Below are 16943 nucleotides of genomic sequence, written 5' to 3' on the forward strand. Positions count from 1 at the left end.
TTAACATTGCACTAAACAAATGTGTATAAAACTCATCATTGATTTACCCAAGAGAAAATCTAGGTGAGTTTCTAAAAAGGTGCCCAGAGTTAAGATTAATTTTTCTGTTTCTTATATACTGTTATTTCTGGTCACTGTAAGTCATGAAAACCCTCAGGCATGATAATAAGATATCCTAAAGTTTCATTTAATCAAATTAAAGAGATGATGTTTTTATAAATCTATATTATCTTTTGATGCACAAATTCAAGAAATGTATTGTAGTTTCCTTATCTACAGTTCAAATTTGACCAAAATGATTTGTAGATACTGAAAAACCAACAAAATGTTTCTTTTTAAAAATCTGATGATTGAATCCTCTGAATTGCTGTGGATGAATCGGTTTGAATGAATGTGGCAGCAGAGTCTTCCCTGGCAGGAGCTTTGTCTCAGTATGTAACACCAACCCACGAAGTAATATAAAAGGCCTCTGGGTGAGAAAGAGAAGTAGAAACGGGAGGGGTAAGGGTCTTCTGCTTCCTTACCCCATGGTTCTGATTTTATACAATGGCAGGAAGGTGAGATATGAGCTTTCCCTTACATGGACAGAAAATGCACCTTGCTTAGGGAGATCAGCATGAGTCTCTTGAGCTTCCTTCTCTCACTGCTTCTGCTTCTCAGGTGAATGTACTCCTAGCACCAACCCATTAGGATGGTGTTTGATCCTGGTTCCTATCACAATGGCACAAACATGGCAGGAGTAGGTAAAAATCCCCTGTCGCAACCTTTTAAGGCAACCTGTGAGATTCAGGAAGATTTCCTTGGCACTGAGCTAGACCTAGACAGTTCCGCACCCTTGTCAAACACAAATGCTAAAGTAGCTCTAGCAGCTCAAGTTGTACTAGAACTGCTATGACAAATCAACAGGATTAAGAAGCCACTGGACAATTAGATACATTCAAGTCAATCTCTACATTTAAGTCATGCTTTTCTTGTAAACAGGCTAAGAAGGCAAATGAGCAGAAGAGACTCCTTTTGGCTTAGCTTTATTTCACATCTCTGTCCCAGAGGTAGCCTCTCTCAGTGGCCCACTACAGACAACATTAGTCCTTTTCTGTTGTTACAATTTTGATGGTCAAACTATACATAAGAGGAGATTGCATTACCCATGTTCCTCTCAGGTGTGCATGGTACATGCAAAGAAGTACCCTAAAAAACCCTGACTATCTAATCATATGTATCAAAGCTGGAAAATATATACATCCCCTTATTCATGTAGTAGGGAGATCATGGGAAGTGCCATCTCCCCTTATATGCAGCATCAGGACTGTAATAACTGAAAAAGGCATTATGCATGTTGGTCAATGTATACGGAGATGGAGTGCGCTGTCCCTGCACCTCACCTACACATGACTGCTGGCTCATGATTCTGGAGCCTGTGTGCAGAGAGTATATGTGTATAGGTTCTAGCCATATAATTAGGTACATCTGAAAAAGCAGCACGTGACCTCTCCTCTATGTGCATTGATTTCAACATGCATAATGCTTTCTGTTGAGGGCAATATTAGGGAGAAGGCTAAGCTTGAATCCTTTTCCATGGCACACAAGAAGTGTTTTTTATGCTGTGTGGGTGGGTGTTCATAGAAGGGGAGAAAGGATGAGAAGCAATGGAGGTGAAGTTTTATGGATATGTTTTTGTGCCTGTGTGTGCAAATATATAGGGGAAGCATAAGAAGTGAACATTCTCTTCCCAGGGGTCAATCTTTCTTTCTAGGTGACTGCCCACATGGATTTAATTGCAGCTACATGTTGCGCTGAATGGCCTTCACTTGTGTAGGGAGTGTGTGTCTGAAAATTTCCCTTAATTAGTATAGCATTATTAAACACTTAAGCTCTGTCTCCTTTCTTAATTTATAGTTAGCACATAAAAAGTATGGCCTATAGAAAGGGGAGCAGTGACAGCATTACCTGTATTTCTAGCATGCATTAACCGTGGAGAGTTTTGTAAGGCCTTATCAACATCATCTGAAGTCAAATGTGGAAGAGGAGCTACAAAACAAAAAGCAACACCAAATTTAAAAATAAGATATCCAAAATTATCTTAATAAGCATGTGAATTTATCCTAAGAGCTTTGTTTAGAGGCAATTCTAACATCATTCTGCTCTGTGTGGGGATGGGTTTATGATACCTCTGCAAACAGGGAGTTAATTTAATGCAGAATATTAGAGGGAAATATCCTGAAAATTAGTAAGGCTAAGAAAAAGACAATGTCATTTTGGTGTTGCCTTTCCTGATTTTTAAAAATAGAATTTGTTTTTTTACTTGTTTATTATTGTGATCTGCAACATTTTCTATATGCTTTGATCAACCAATTTACTCCCCCCCTTCTTATTTTCAAATGCTGCCTACAAATTTCAGTTTACTTGTACTTAGCAGGCTCTATACCTGAAAGTCTACAGATCCCGTTTCAATGGGAGTCTGAACACATATATGTAATCATGCCTGGCATCTCTTTATAAATCAATATGTCTATCATGTCATTTGGAATTATCTTTTCAGTAATGGAAAACAGGAAAAATCATGTGACCAGAAAAAACATTACTACAAATTTTATGTAGATGGTATACACACTATTTTTGATCTTTGTGAATAACAAAGTTCATAATAACAAGCATAGCAGTAGAAGTATTACAGGGGGGAAATATAGTGGACACAACCTTTAAAAAAATAGTAAGTTCTTACTTTCTCTGAGGTAGTGTAGGTGTGAGAGAAGAATGTCTGCATTATAACTTGGTGTGAGCCTCTGGAAGTCATCTTTGGTCATCTTACACAATTCCTTCCCATCAATATTTTGGAACAACAAAATATCCACGTCTGGGAGGCCATATTCTTTGATAGCCCATTCCAACCACTGGCGTACATGGTCTGTACTCCATAATGTGGGATCTGTTTGAAAAAGGAGAAAGTTTTACCATGGAGAAGTAGCTTTTTCCTAGCAAACGTGCTAAAACAACACTGAATAGTATTAATTATTCTGCTACATGAATTAATCCTAAATTAACCCATTGTCTTTGCCTGTGTGATTCTTGCTACTAAATTAACCCATTGTCTTTGCCTGTGTGATTCTTGCTACTAAAGAAGGAATGTGGTTACCAATTCACCTCATACCTATGAAGTAATCTGTATTTTGTTCATACCTGTCTGGATTTATCTCTTGAGCAGTGCATTATTTTTTAATAGTCGTTCAAAAGCGTACATGACAAGCCAACAAAGATTATTCCAGCAAAGTGCCTCTATTTTTCAAGTACATTTTTCAGTTTAATAGCATAAGAATAAAGTCCATTCCCATCAGCTTTTAAAATAAGATACACTGATGGACCAAACTGATCCAGAGTCAGAGAAGGCCTTTGCTTTGTGCAGTGGCACTTGGTGCTTGCCTGGCCGAGCACTGACATGTACAACAACTGGGAGCACGGGCATCTGGATGCGTCCTTTTGATGATGCCAGTTTACTTGCAGACTACCTTTACAGAAAGAGTAGTACCTTTGTTATCTTTCTGTGTGCGCAAATTTGTTATCTTTCTATTCAGGTGAGAAATTTTAATATAGAAACCAAGCCCTGTGTACTAGCTTAGCCAGGAATTAAAAATCTTGCTTTTCCCCTCCACTTTTCTTTTGCCACATCATCCTGCATGCTAAAATTGCTCTAAATAAGTGAAAACATCTGGCAGCAGAGCTTTTTCCAATTATTTCTTGTGCAGCTTGGCAAACAGCTGTTTTTGTATACAGACCTCTTGCTCTCAGAAGAACTATTGCATTCATTTCCAAATACATTTCTTAAGAGAGATGTGGACGGGAGAAAGCTATTTATGATCACTTATAGTTTGAACACTGCAAAAAGGTAACAATGGTAAATCCACTCACCCCCTATTGCTTTAGAGGCCAATAGGGCTGTTTGTGAATATGTTATCATTCAGTAAAGTAGTTTTGCTTTAGCTTAGAAAAGCATAGTCTGAAGACATGTGCAACATTATGCAACAAGTCTGTAGCTTGACAAATAACTGACAGAATTACAGCTTGCAGTTTTAGCCACAAATAGTGTTCTTGCAGATGTTTGCTACTATGTAACTGTAGGAACATTAAGCAATACAGCAGCAACACAACAGAAACAAAAATGTTTTATATTCAGTATTCAATTCAATTCATTTTCAATTTATTACAGTCGTTGACCAGCAAAATTTTATATTCAATAATTTTGGAACACTGGGAATAAAAGCAAATGCTTCTTTCCTGGTAATAATAAGCCTCACGTGGATGACCACTAATGCAAAACAATGATAAAGGAATATTACTGATTTCATTTTTCTTAACCAAGGGTAGTGTGTTTACAATTCCAGAACTGTGCATAAATTAGAGGAATTAATTATTCCATTTGATGAATAATAAGATGATTAAAATATTGTCGAAGGCTTTCACGGTCAGAGTTCATTGGTTCTTGTGGGTTATCTGGGCTGTGTAACCGTGGTCTTGGTATTTTCTTTCCTGACGTTGCGCCAGCAGCTGTGGCAGGCATCTTCAGAGGAGTAACACTGAAGGTGTCCTTCAGTATTACTCCTCTGAAGATGCCTGCCACAGCTGCTGGCGAAACGTCAGGAAAGAAAATACCAAGACCACGGTTACACAGCCCGGATAACCCACAAGAACCAATAAGAGGATTACCCTAGGTAATATATCAACAGCGATCAACCAAAGTAGTGACGATTATTTGATGTTCTAGGTCAGGAATTAATACTGTAGGTGGAATAAAACCAATAATAACTGGTTGCATATATGCAGCTGTTGTTATGTATGCATATTGCATGTTGAAAACACACTTCCCTGCATCATAGGGAGGGGCAATGTCTCAATGGTCAAAGCATCTGCTTTGTATGCAGAAGGTTCCAGTATTCAATCCCTGGCATCTCCAAACACATCTGCCTGAACCCCTGAAGAGCCGCTGCCAATCAGAATAGACACTACTGACTTTGACAGACTCAATATAAGGCTGCTTCATGTGTTTACCAAAATTGTTATAAATACTGTTAAGAAATATATAGAAATTCTTCCTGTGCAGATTCCCAAACTAAGTTAGCAAATTATATGGTAAATATTATGCAGCTGAAGTGAGCTTTATTAGTCTTTATTTGTCTTTCAGATTTTTAAGAAGTTTATATGGTATTTTCACAGTTCTCAGAAATGGATATGCATGAGGCTAATATGCTACAGGTATCCAATGTTAAGACTTATTACTTGTTTTATCTGACATATGGCAACCCCCAGTGGGGTTTTCAAGGCAAGAGAGGTTCAGAGGTGGTTTGCCATTGCCTGCCTCCATGTCACAACCCTGGTATTCCTTGGAGATCTCCCATACAAATACTTGCCAGGGTCAACCCTGTTTAGTTGCTGAGACCTGACGTGATCAGGCTAGCCTGGGGTATCCAGGTCAGGGCACATCTCTCTCTCTCTCTCTCTCTCTCTCTCTCTCTCTCTCTCTCTCTCTCTCTCTCTCTCTCTCTCTCTCTCTCTCTCTCTCTCTCTCTCTCTCTCTCTCTCTGTGTGTGTGTGTGTGTGTGTGTGTGGTGGTTTCAGCTGAGGGTTGTACTAACACAGAACTGAAACGGAAGGCCTTCTTTTGAGAAACTGTAATCTCTAGGGATGAGCACAAATGGATGAAAATGCAAGCCTCCTTTAATATGGTGACTGTCACTTTAAGGCAGTCAATCCATGGGACCCACAATCTCTCATCCTTTTCTTGATAAGTGCTTTGCTGTGTTATTTGGCATGAAAATATTTTTATGATGGGTGGCTTGCCTCCCTGGGGTGGGGGGGAAGAAACTCTGCACAGAACTAGCTTCCAGCATCCATAGCTCAAGTTGCCTATAGTGCTTGTCTTTGACTAATAAATTCAGTTTCAAGTTGCCTTGAGCCTTACTTTGGGAGAAAGAAGACCTATCCATTCAAATAAATACAATTCCTAACGCCCTAGCCAATGCAGCACTCAAACTTATCTACTTTCACTTCACCATCATTTATTTTCAGCATGGGTAGGTGCATATATCAATTAATATTTTGTACGTCTCTTGCCTTGAAAACCCTATGGGGTTGCCATAAGTTGGCTGCGACTTGATGGCAACTTTCCACCACCACCATGCATGTACATTTGGAGGCTTTATAGGAAAAGTGTACCAAAAAGACATGGTTGTAAAAACTTTGAATACCATTGTTTTAAATGGAAGAGAAATAAATTTGTACTTGAGACTCCTATTAAATCAGTGCTTAACTTGATGGTTTATGCTCATATTTAGTGATGAGGCAGATCTTATTAAATATCTATTTACAAACAGAAATATATCACCTGCTGGTACGATAACTCTACGTTCATTGGTGGTCATGTTTGGTGGTGGGATATGTTTTTCTTCCATATAGCTTCCATAGTTTATTCCAGCATTTTCTGTGTTGCTGGCCATCTTTCCTCCTTTTGCCACACTGCAGTTGTCAGGGGAATTCCTAAGGAAAGAATTTAAATTTTCCTGGATAACAGGCCATAACTCAAAACATTTCAGTAAACAGAATTAATTTTGGAAGAGGATTTTTTGCCTGGCGCTCATTTCAAAATCTCAGTCTTTCACATAAACCTGTTTCCGGTCTTGTTGCTGGTTCTAAGAATACATGCCAGGTTGTCAACTGTGTTCAGAAATACTGGATTCCAGATGGACAGCTTTGTCAATCTGTTGTAGCAAATATAATTAGGAGTCTTGTGGCACCTTAAAAATGAACAACATGATATTCCGGAATATTTTTTTGTGGATAAGAGCCCTCATCTTCAGTCTTATGTCAGAATAAAATTTTGTTAGTCTTTAAAGGTACCCATGACTTCTGAAATATTGGAGGATCTGACTGCGTATAGAGTTGCAAACCCAATGGCTGGCAACTGGTAGGAGATTGGGGGGTGGAGACTTAACTTTTTGGCTTTGTGCTGACACCATGCCATCACTTCTGGCATGACCTGGATCTCATTGCACTATGGCAATGCTCAGGCATTCATCTCAACCTCTATGGAAAACTTAATGGGCACAGACAGACTGGCTCTCTCCACCTTTGAAAATAGGGGGTGATGTCCTAAATCTGCAAGGCAGTTGTTTTCTGACCAATTAACAACTTAAATCACACTCCATATTGATTTTAATTATAGTGGTCTTCCCCTTTCCGTTAACAACATTCAGGTAGGCAGGCCCAAAGTGTGAGAGTAGTTCAAAGGGGCCTTTGGTATTATGCTTCAAAACACCAAGGATTGATTCAGATATCACACAGTGATTAATTATAACACTGTGAGCCAGTGTAGTGTAGTAGTCTGAATGTCAGACTAGACCCAGGATCAAATCCCCACTCAGCCATGAAGCTCATTAGCTGATCTTGGGTCAGTCGCTTTCTTTCATCCTAATTACCTCAACGAGTTATTGAGTACAGGAGGATAGAACCATGTATGTCTGAACTCCTTTGAAGAAAATGAGATGGAGAGATAGATCTGTAGCAATAAAACATGTCAATCATTCAAATTCTGAGAATGATGGAATATGTTTTTTAAGCCACATACTTACACTAGAAGCCATAAAATTTATCAGCTTCATCCATACATTGTACATGCCTTTTCCAATTCAAAGAGCAATAATATAAGCATAATAATCATAATGATAGACATATACAAAACCTTTTCATTGTAAAAAGATATTCATTACTCATCTCTTAACTGTGGATGGATATGGCCTCCATTACTTATGGCCTCCATTACGTCTGGACATTATCACTTATTATGCATGACTTATAGTACAAACTGAGTTTTATTGAAACCATGTCCCACAATGTCAAATGTACAGTGGGGTAAAATTTAAAATCTTTCATAGTACACTTTGCTAGATACTATAAGTCTGCCATAAAAATCTGGAGAGGGTTTTAAGCTAGGCAACTTTCTTTGAATGTACTGAAGACAGCTTTAAAGATTCCACAGGAAATCCCCTAATATAATTTTAATGGCAGTGCATTTCTCCTGCCAGAAATAGTTAGATATTTAATATAGTTGTCTACATATATGGTATTTTAAAGACAAAAAAATGGTTGATGATTCAGAAGCTAGAAGGTAACTGTAAGCTCTAGCCCTGCGGCAAACCCATAAACAGATTCCAGCAGACGGCAAGTCCACGAAAGCAGTTTTATTGGTTAGAATCTACAGGTTTCAGAAGCCATATTCAAAAGGACACTAGTAAGGGGCAAAGGCAAGGTACTTGGCATATATGGAAAAGCAAAAGGAGATAACTGGTAACCCAGGCAACCCCCCTCCCGGAAGCAGGAAGGAGTACTTGGCTATTCCCACAGTATGGGAATCTATGAAGACTGAACAGGGGGCATAGACTGGCCTTGGACAGAATAGCACAACAGCACCTGGAAGCAGCACAATCGCACTACCACATACCATCCTCATGGCCTGCTCCTGACAGTAACAGAAGAATACTCTTAAGAGAAAGGACTCTTGCTTTTGTTAGACAATAGAAATAGCTTTACATTACAGGGTTTTGAAGACAAAACTTTATAAAAAAAATCCAACACAAAACACACCACCAGTTCTGCCTTCTCCCCCTCTCTTTCCTTTACTCCACCCCGACCCCAGCTTCTTGTATTGTTCACTCAGTGCTTCTTCCCCCACTCAGGAAATAGGAACCATTTATTACAAGAAAAGGTATGCATTTTTTAATAATCAGTAGGGCTGTGCATCATTTTTTGCCGGTATTTTTTGGGTTCAAGTTTAATAGACCCAAAAATTTTCAGAAAAACCAAAAAAGCCAAATCTCTGTATCAGCTTTTTCCAGATTTTTTCTAAATCCAGGTTTATTAAACCTGAACTAAAAAAATTCCAGCAGCCTGCAAACTCCACATGGGACTCAAATGCGGCAGGCAGCACAGAGCTGAATATTCAGCTCTATGCTGCCTGCCACCTCCCAGACCCACATGGAGTTCGGAGGTGGCACTGTGAACTGAACACTGGGTTCAGCTTGGCTGAGCCCAGCTTGGCTGAGCATTCAATTCTGCATCACCAACTGCAAAGTCTGCATAGACTGTGGAGGAGGCAGTGGCACCAGAAGGTAGTAAGGGGGAGAGGGAGGGAGGGAGGGAGGGGGAGAGGGGATTCCTCCCATTTTTAAAATGGCGACAGGGCCAATGCTGTCCTGAATAATGACCCCCCACCCCAAAAAAATGGCATTATTTGGGATCTGCTTTTCGGCTTCCTTAAATTGCAGCCATTTTTTCCAGTATTAAAAAAACACCAAAAAATACTGATAAGGAATTTGGGGGGGGAGGTTGGGTTTGGCTTTACCCAAATGCACACCCCTAATCATCAGTACTGGGAACATGGACCTGGTGCTATCCTACAACATCACAGGATCTCACTACTGCATCTTAAAATTCTGAACTTTTCTCAGTGGTGCAGGAAAAAGCCATCAAGTTGCACTTATGACAACCCCTCATGGGGTTTTCAAGACAAGAGACTTACAGAGGTGGTTTGTCATTGCCTGCCTCTGCATAGCAACCCTGGACTTCCTTGGTGGTCTCCTATCCAAGTACTAACCAGGGCTGACCCTGCATAGCTTCTGAGATCTGAAGGGATCAGGCTAGACTGGGCCATTGAGGTCAGGGCCTTCTCTCAGTATACATCCAAAAATAGATTAGGTTAAATATGATAACCTGTTGAAGCTGTCATTTTTTTAAAAAATCACTTTTCATACCAGTTAAATTTGTAAGTTTGCAGCTACACTGATAGTAAGGAAAGGTATACCAAAAATTAGTTTGGCTTTTTAAAAATTTAAATGGAAATATATGCACAAACTGAACTGACAACTTCAGCACATTTTTATTGTAGGGCAAAGTTTTATTTACATCCTTGTAACACTTCTATATTAAGGTAAAGCTTACGTAAGTGTGTTCCATTTGGTAGTATTGATGATACATAATTGAAGGCCATGTAGTCTGAAGTGTTCTTGTCAATAAAAATTATTCTGAATTATTCAAAAGGAAAAAGATGCTAATCACTTCTTTAGATCTTTTTGTAAATTTTTATTACTCAGTTTATATAAAAAATCTTTGAATTGTAAAGAACCTATACCTCTTGTAGCTATTAAGTACACCATCAGTTTCAGAATCAGATTTGTTAACACGGCATATGCCAATAAAACAATGATATATAGATTTGAGATAAAAATAGTAGACATTTAACTGTATCTGAAATAAAACAGTTCCTATCTAACGTAAAACATTGATTGTAGCACTTTAGGGTCCTAGCGTGGCGCTAGGATCAGCTCTCTACCGGAAGTCCAACCTCTGAGAGTTCTTGACCCATAAAAGGCTCTTAATTTTTTCTTCTTCGGATCTGACTGCAGTTTTACTAAGTTTTGGTCTGTTCTATTGACATGGTCAATTGTGCATTGAAAGTTTTTCAGGACACAAGAGCCATTTTCTATATAAAGTCCCATGTGCATTCATGGTGGTATATAAATATCTTTTTACATAAATGAACTTTAAATTTTGTAGGGTGAGAAGTTACTTGGAGTTACCTGACTGGGATGAATGACCCAACAAGGGAACAGGTGAAGGAATTTTTGCATTGAAGTGGGGGAGTCATCTAGGTGTCTAGGCTGGGAGAGAGTATAAGTGGATGAATTATAAAAGCCAGTTGAGAAGTTGTGGTTGCAGAACCTCAGCCTGCATCAGAAGCCTTCTAAGATACCATCACCCTAGATATAATTTTTTATTACTAACCAAGGCTATTTAGATTCACCAAGGGGCATACAGGATAGGGTAATCAGATTATGACCCCAGCATGGGCAACCTGAATGCCATGGTTATAAGACTGGGCGCATGGTTTCAGCCCAGCAAGGTAACTGAGGAACTCATATCTAGTGTGAAGCAACCAACTTTGTATGTTGGGTAGGATACCAAAACGCATAAGGTCAGCCTAACACCTTTGAATTCTGTCTTCTTTGTCTGTGGATCTTTTTCTATAGATGGTTTGAAATACCATCATACATCAAAATGACAAGCAAATGCCATAGACTAGCAACAGTCACTTCAAATAATACAAAGAAAGTTATATTAAGATGCAAAGGCATAGGGTTATGCATTTTAATAATGCAACACAGCTTTGTGAACACAGTCTACTCACCCTCCATTTCATTGGCTCCCTTGCACTCTCCAGCTGCTCTGAGCCTTAAGGCCATCACAGAAAATGAAAGCAGTCAGCATCTGCCCCACTAGAGGCCAAACAAGCTATAAATGTTACCAGCACTGCTCTTTGTTTTTGCAGTGCAGGGAAACAGCTGGTTTAACTTTTACTACACTTGATTCTTTCTCCATGAGAGCAGAAACTTCAATATTTCTTATGTGTGAGGTTAAAGTGAAGAAAGAGTGAAGGGAATGGGAACCCTAACTCCCAGTTACAAAATGATGTTCCTTGTATACCTAATTTACAATTTAATTATTGTTGGGAGAATTCTGAAATACTGATACCAAGCAGCAAACCACAATAGTTTCTCAGTTGGCCCACAGCTTTCTAAATCTATATTCTCTTATTTTGCTCTTCATTATTTTATAGAAATTCTATTATAATGACAGTGGATTATATTTCTCATGTTGCATTTCATTTCAATAACTTGTAAGTATAGTGTTCTTGTGGTTTCATAAAATAAGTGTACACTGGAAACCATAGCTACCCTATGCCTGCCTTTGTGGGTAGGAATTGAATGTCATTGGAGGTTGCTAAAACAGCATGTTGATCATAATCTGAAATGAATTATTGTATGGAAATCTATTACATGTTTTTGGTGGAATTTCTGCAAGTTTTACTTAATAGAGGTATCATCTATTCAAGGTTCCTAATGTGAACCAAAATAGCCAAAATAATATGAAGCAAGGCTAGCTGTGGGATTTAAGATTACATTTTACTAAGAACTTGGTCCCATGAAGATCTTCTACTATCTTAATAGGTCCAGACTGCACTAGGAGTTAATAATTCTATCCAAATGGATGCTACGAACCACTGCTTGGACTACCAGCCTTGTTTGAGCTTCTTCCCACCTTATTGCCACCTTATGCTACCATGCTGGGACTAGACAATAACTCACACAGCTCCTACATAAGTAGAAGCCTACCATCAAATCAAGGTCCTGAATGTTAACCTTGCACATGTATAGGGTTCCCAATTGCCCGGTTACCATATGGAAACCATAGAGTTTTTTTGCGAGTGCTAGAGCATATCCCCAGTGCGATGCTGGCACATCCACATAAACTGGAAGTGATGTCATAGCGTAGATGATGCTAATCACTGCCCCCAATTCTGCCTCCCTAAACCTCCTGCCAGTTTTGAGGAGGGACCTGGTAACCCTCCACATGTATATAGAAGCCATTGTTTGGCATGACCTGAAGATAACAGAAAGAAAAACCTGGAAATGATTTATGCTACCTGCCCCTCTACCTTCCTCAACTTCAGACATCTAAGGCAGTACCATACTAGTGTATGCATGAATAATGCTAAACTTCTGAACTCTGGAGAATGCAGAAATTCTTTATGCAGCCTTCTAAACAATTATATTAAATGTGAAAAAGTAATGTTTCAATTTCATTGTGTAAATTATATTATGTGAATAAAGGTACATTTCTTCCTGTTCTGTGAATATGAAAGCCTTTGTACCACTTTTCCTCACACCCCAGTAGAAATAACGTTTGGCTGTTCACAAAACCAGCAATAATCGCCACTGTTTCTATAGATTCTAGTGACCTCAGTCAGATGTGAGTACCAAGACTGAATTAAGAAATTGTAATTATTTGCAATGATTCTAAATGCATTCAAATAATAGCAGCATATGGATGTTGAATACAGCATACATTACTATTAAAGCTTTTTCTTGTTTTTTTATTTACCACCATATAGGATACAATAACAATGAAAAAAACAATAAATCAGAAGTTACATAACTGAGATGAAGAAGTTTGAAATTTATCTACTGCAAAATCAAAATACGATGGCAATCTATTATTTATTGGAAAATACTAGTAATTTGACCCCTAGTTATGTTAAGAAATTGAGGACGTCATTAGGCTATGGCATAGATTCAAGAATTTGGTCTTACATATTTATCTGCAGTTCCTTTTTCTCAGTTTCTACTGTGGTTATAGAGAACATTGGTAAGATGGTGCATCAGTGGCACCTCTCACCAGTTCAAATTGCTAGAATCTTTGGAAATAGTGGAGATTGTTGCTGGTTTTGTGAACATCCAAATGCTAGTACACATGTGGTGGTATTGCAACAGAGCAGAATCCTTTTGGGATTCAATAATTAAATTGATGTCTGTCGCATTTGAGGAATCTGAAGAAATCAGTTGAATTTGTCTTGCTTAATTATATAGCGGATGGAAGGTGGCATGGTATAGCCCAGTCTCGTCAGATCTCAGAAGCTAAGCAAAGTCAGGTCACGGAAGGGAGACCTCCCAAGGAAAACTCTGCAGGGAAAAGCAATGGCAGACCACTTCTGCTTCTCACTTGACTTGAAAGACCCTTGCTGGGGTTGCCACAAGGCAGCTGTGACGACAGTCCACTGTAGATCAATACAGACTTGCTGTTATTTGCTAGAAGCACAGACACTATGGTTATTTGGACTGCACAAATGCACCATTACAAAACGATACAAAGGATATTTGGGGGGGGGCATTACTTCCTCTCACTCCCGGGAAGAAATGGTATCAGGTGTCTTCAGTCAGTATCTAACCTTCCAAGGTTATGAGAAATGTCATGTTTAAATAACCACTGCATCTTCCAGTTTGACTATTCACCTGTTCTCAAGGGAGGAAACATGCAAACTTGCAGCTCACTCCCCATCCCTGATTGGAGAGAATCATCAGAGAAAACATCTTATCCAAATAACCCCAAAGAGACTTCATTCCCGGTCCTTAAGTTACTTAAGAACATAAGAAAAGCCATGCTGGATCAAACCAAGGCCCATCAAGTCCAGTCTGTTCACACAGTGGCCAACCAGGTGCCTCTAGGAAGCCCACAAACAAGACGACTGCAGCAGCACCATCCTGCCTGTGTTCCACAGCACCTAATCTATTCGGCATGCTCCTCTGATCCTGGAGATCCTTACCTTGAGCCATTAACTTGACTTGGATTGCATTCCATCTTAATGGTGACTCTGGCTGGAGGTTGTGACAACCAGTCCTGCTGGGGGACACGGGGACTCATCTTTGATGTTTGCCCATATTCACTGGAAGAGGAGGCTGTCATCTCGGTCTTAGCAAGGTGGGGAGTTCCGTATGCACACTCAAACAAAGACTGATCTTCACTCACAACTGATAATGCTTCCTGAAAGTCAGAGAAGAGAAGGAAAAAGATTACAATCAGAAAGACAAATTGCACTGAGCATATACTTTATTTAGGCATTCTTCCAAACAATGATAAGATGTACACAGGTGAGAACAAACTTTAAAACCTAACAAAGGCATAATTTCTTCAGCAGCAGTAGCAACATCAGCTCTAGCTCTAGCTGTATGTAAGGTTCTCACTCACATTCATGTAACACCTCTTTAACTAGCGGTCTCGGATATGTAGTATGTCATTAATATACCCTACAACATAATAAGAAATTATTTTGCTGAATAATGGGAAGTGTGCTTTCCTCCCTGCCTAGAAGAATAAGGTCATGCCCTTTCCTGACGGAAGAAAGAGAGGAAGAGTCTGAAACATTTGTAACTGCTGCTTCAGGGATGCTTGTATTTCTTTTTAATGGGAGCAATCCAGGTTAATCTCTCAGTGGTGAGTCTCTCACCCACAAATCCTAACTTTTGGGCTTGCTAACAAGTACTCTGGACACCTTATACTCCTTGGGATGGTGTGACTGACCATGCTTCAATACTTTTGTAATCGTATCAGTAATAAGCACCCCTCAAAATGAAAACGAGAAATAGGCCCTAAAAGTATGCATATTAAATGCTATGTGCAAATTGTTTTAAGTTACACAATTTACTCCATTTGAAAAAGCTGGGCTTTCATACACTTGGAATGTATTTAGGAAATATTATTTTTAAAACCATTTGACTAAAGGTGTTAAAACAAGTTAATTAAACAGCAACAGATGCTAGAAACAAGGCTCTCTGATATGGAAAATGCATATCTGGTTCTTTGCCTGTGAAGGACTCAGAGTGATTGGCTGCTGTTTGTTCCTATCTCTGCCTTTCACATGCATTCCTTAAGTACTAAGCCATTCAACAGCTTATAAAAGCCCTCCATTGATGAGCAGCATTAGATTTCAAGCAAACTGAAGAATATGTATGCATTCACTGCAGCAGAAGCCATTGTGGATATGTTGTTCAAATGTCAAAGCTCCAGAATTAGGTGTGTGGACAAGTCTGTGAATTAATCATCTTGCCATCCTAACCAGATTTACACCCTTTTAAGTCTATTGAAGTCAATAGGTTTAGAAAGGTGTAACTGATTAGGATGGCCCTGACCATCCTTAGTAATTTGAGCACTTAACCTTGGGCATCTAGATCCTTCCTCTAACTTTCCACCAGCTCTCTTACCACTAGCAATGAAGTGTTAATTCTGCCAATGACACCCAATGACACCCCTTTTAATCTGGAATATGTCATTTATGGATATTTTTCATGCAAAGCAGAAAGTGGGTGACAGCCATTTTAAAATCCACTATATATTCTACATTTGAATTACAGATGTGAGAAATGCAAAACAAACAAAACCACCATCATGGTGAAAACAACCAGCATACTTGAAGGCACCTATATCAAGAATTGTAGCACACATCTGGAATGTATTCTCTTTCAAATAAACTGAATGGTACAAAATGCCACATAGTATAGTCATGACAGCACTGATGAACAACAAAACTTTTGTGAAGAAAATCATGAAAGACAGATGTTTGTCTTCACCTACAGTCATATGAATTTTATTGTCCTTTTGGAAAAAAACCTACTTAAATTGTTACATAGAAGTGATTAACTCAGTAAAGACACAGACAAGAGATACCTAAACTGAGAATGTAAAGGAGTATTTGAAGGTTGATTTTCCACTAGCTCAGACTTGTGTCAAAATAAAATGAGAAAATACAAGGTCAACATCAGAAAAGGCATAACAAGACCATGTACCTAGAGATGCTATTCCTGCCCAAAGGTAGCATGTCTGGACATGAATCTGCACCCGGACTTAGCTCCCCCCACCAGGGCCCCCCAGAATACTGATCTTGATATGACAAACAGCAGTTCCAGAAATCAGTATGCTGTCTTTTCAAAGTTGTGTGTGTCTTCTTATTGCCCACTCATTGACCACATCAATGAGTGGTTTTTCAACCTATCCTATATAATATGGAACTTTAAGCAGTTCTGATACATTGCAATATCATTTTTAGGGTTCTCCCCTGCAAAACAGATCTATGAATCAAAATAGTCTTTTATGGTACATTTGAACCATTTTTTGGTATTATTCTTATTATTCTTTTAATTAAAAAATCAATCTTGGCTGTCTTGGTCATTTATATCCAACCACAGAAAATATTTTCTATACAGATATATAATATTCCTTAGTGATTATAAAAATCTGATTTTGTATTTATTAATGAAAACATTTATACCCAGCCTTTCCTCATTGGCTCAGGACAGCTTACAATACAATACATAATTAAAAACAGCCAGTAACAATATATCCTCAATTTACCTCTAACCTAATAAAATTCCTGCATCTTACACTCAATTAAAAACTTGTGTTTTTCAACATAATAATTTTAAAAACTTCAGTGAACAAAATAGCCCTGAGATGCCATGTCATCACATCCAGGAAGCCCTGGAAACTATGTCATGCCTATGGTAAAATCAAAG

The 16943-nt window shown here is 38.7% G+C and overlaps 1 protein-coding gene across 5 annotated transcripts in view; it reads right to left on the bottom strand.

Annotated features, from left to right (window-relative positions):
- ERG (ETS transcription factor ERG) overlaps positions 1-16943 on the bottom strand; it is a 91871-nt gene that overhangs the window by 17458 nt on the left and 57470 nt on the right. For 3 of the 5 annotated variants that reach the window (XM_056858544.1, XM_056858542.1, XM_056858543.1), the window contains exons 2-5: positions 14201-14418; positions 6374-6525; positions 2723-2926; positions 1948-2028 (exon numbers count right to left, since the gene is read on the bottom strand). In XM_056858544.1, the coding sequence (XP_056714522.1) occupies positions 1948-2028; positions 2723-2926; positions 6374-6525; positions 14201-14418 (655 nt within the window). The remainder of the gene's footprint in view (positions 1-1947; positions 2029-2722; positions 2927-6373; positions 6526-14200; positions 14419-16943) is intronic. The other 2 variants (XM_056858546.1, XM_056858545.1) reach the window with 1 other exon arrangement.

Source organism: Euleptes europaea, chromosome 12 (assembly GCF_029931775.1).
Source record: "Euleptes europaea isolate rEulEur1 chromosome 12, rEulEur1.hap1, whole genome shotgun sequence".
Lineage (NCBI taxonomy): Eukaryota > Metazoa > Chordata > Lepidosauria > Squamata > Sphaerodactylidae > Euleptes > Euleptes europaea.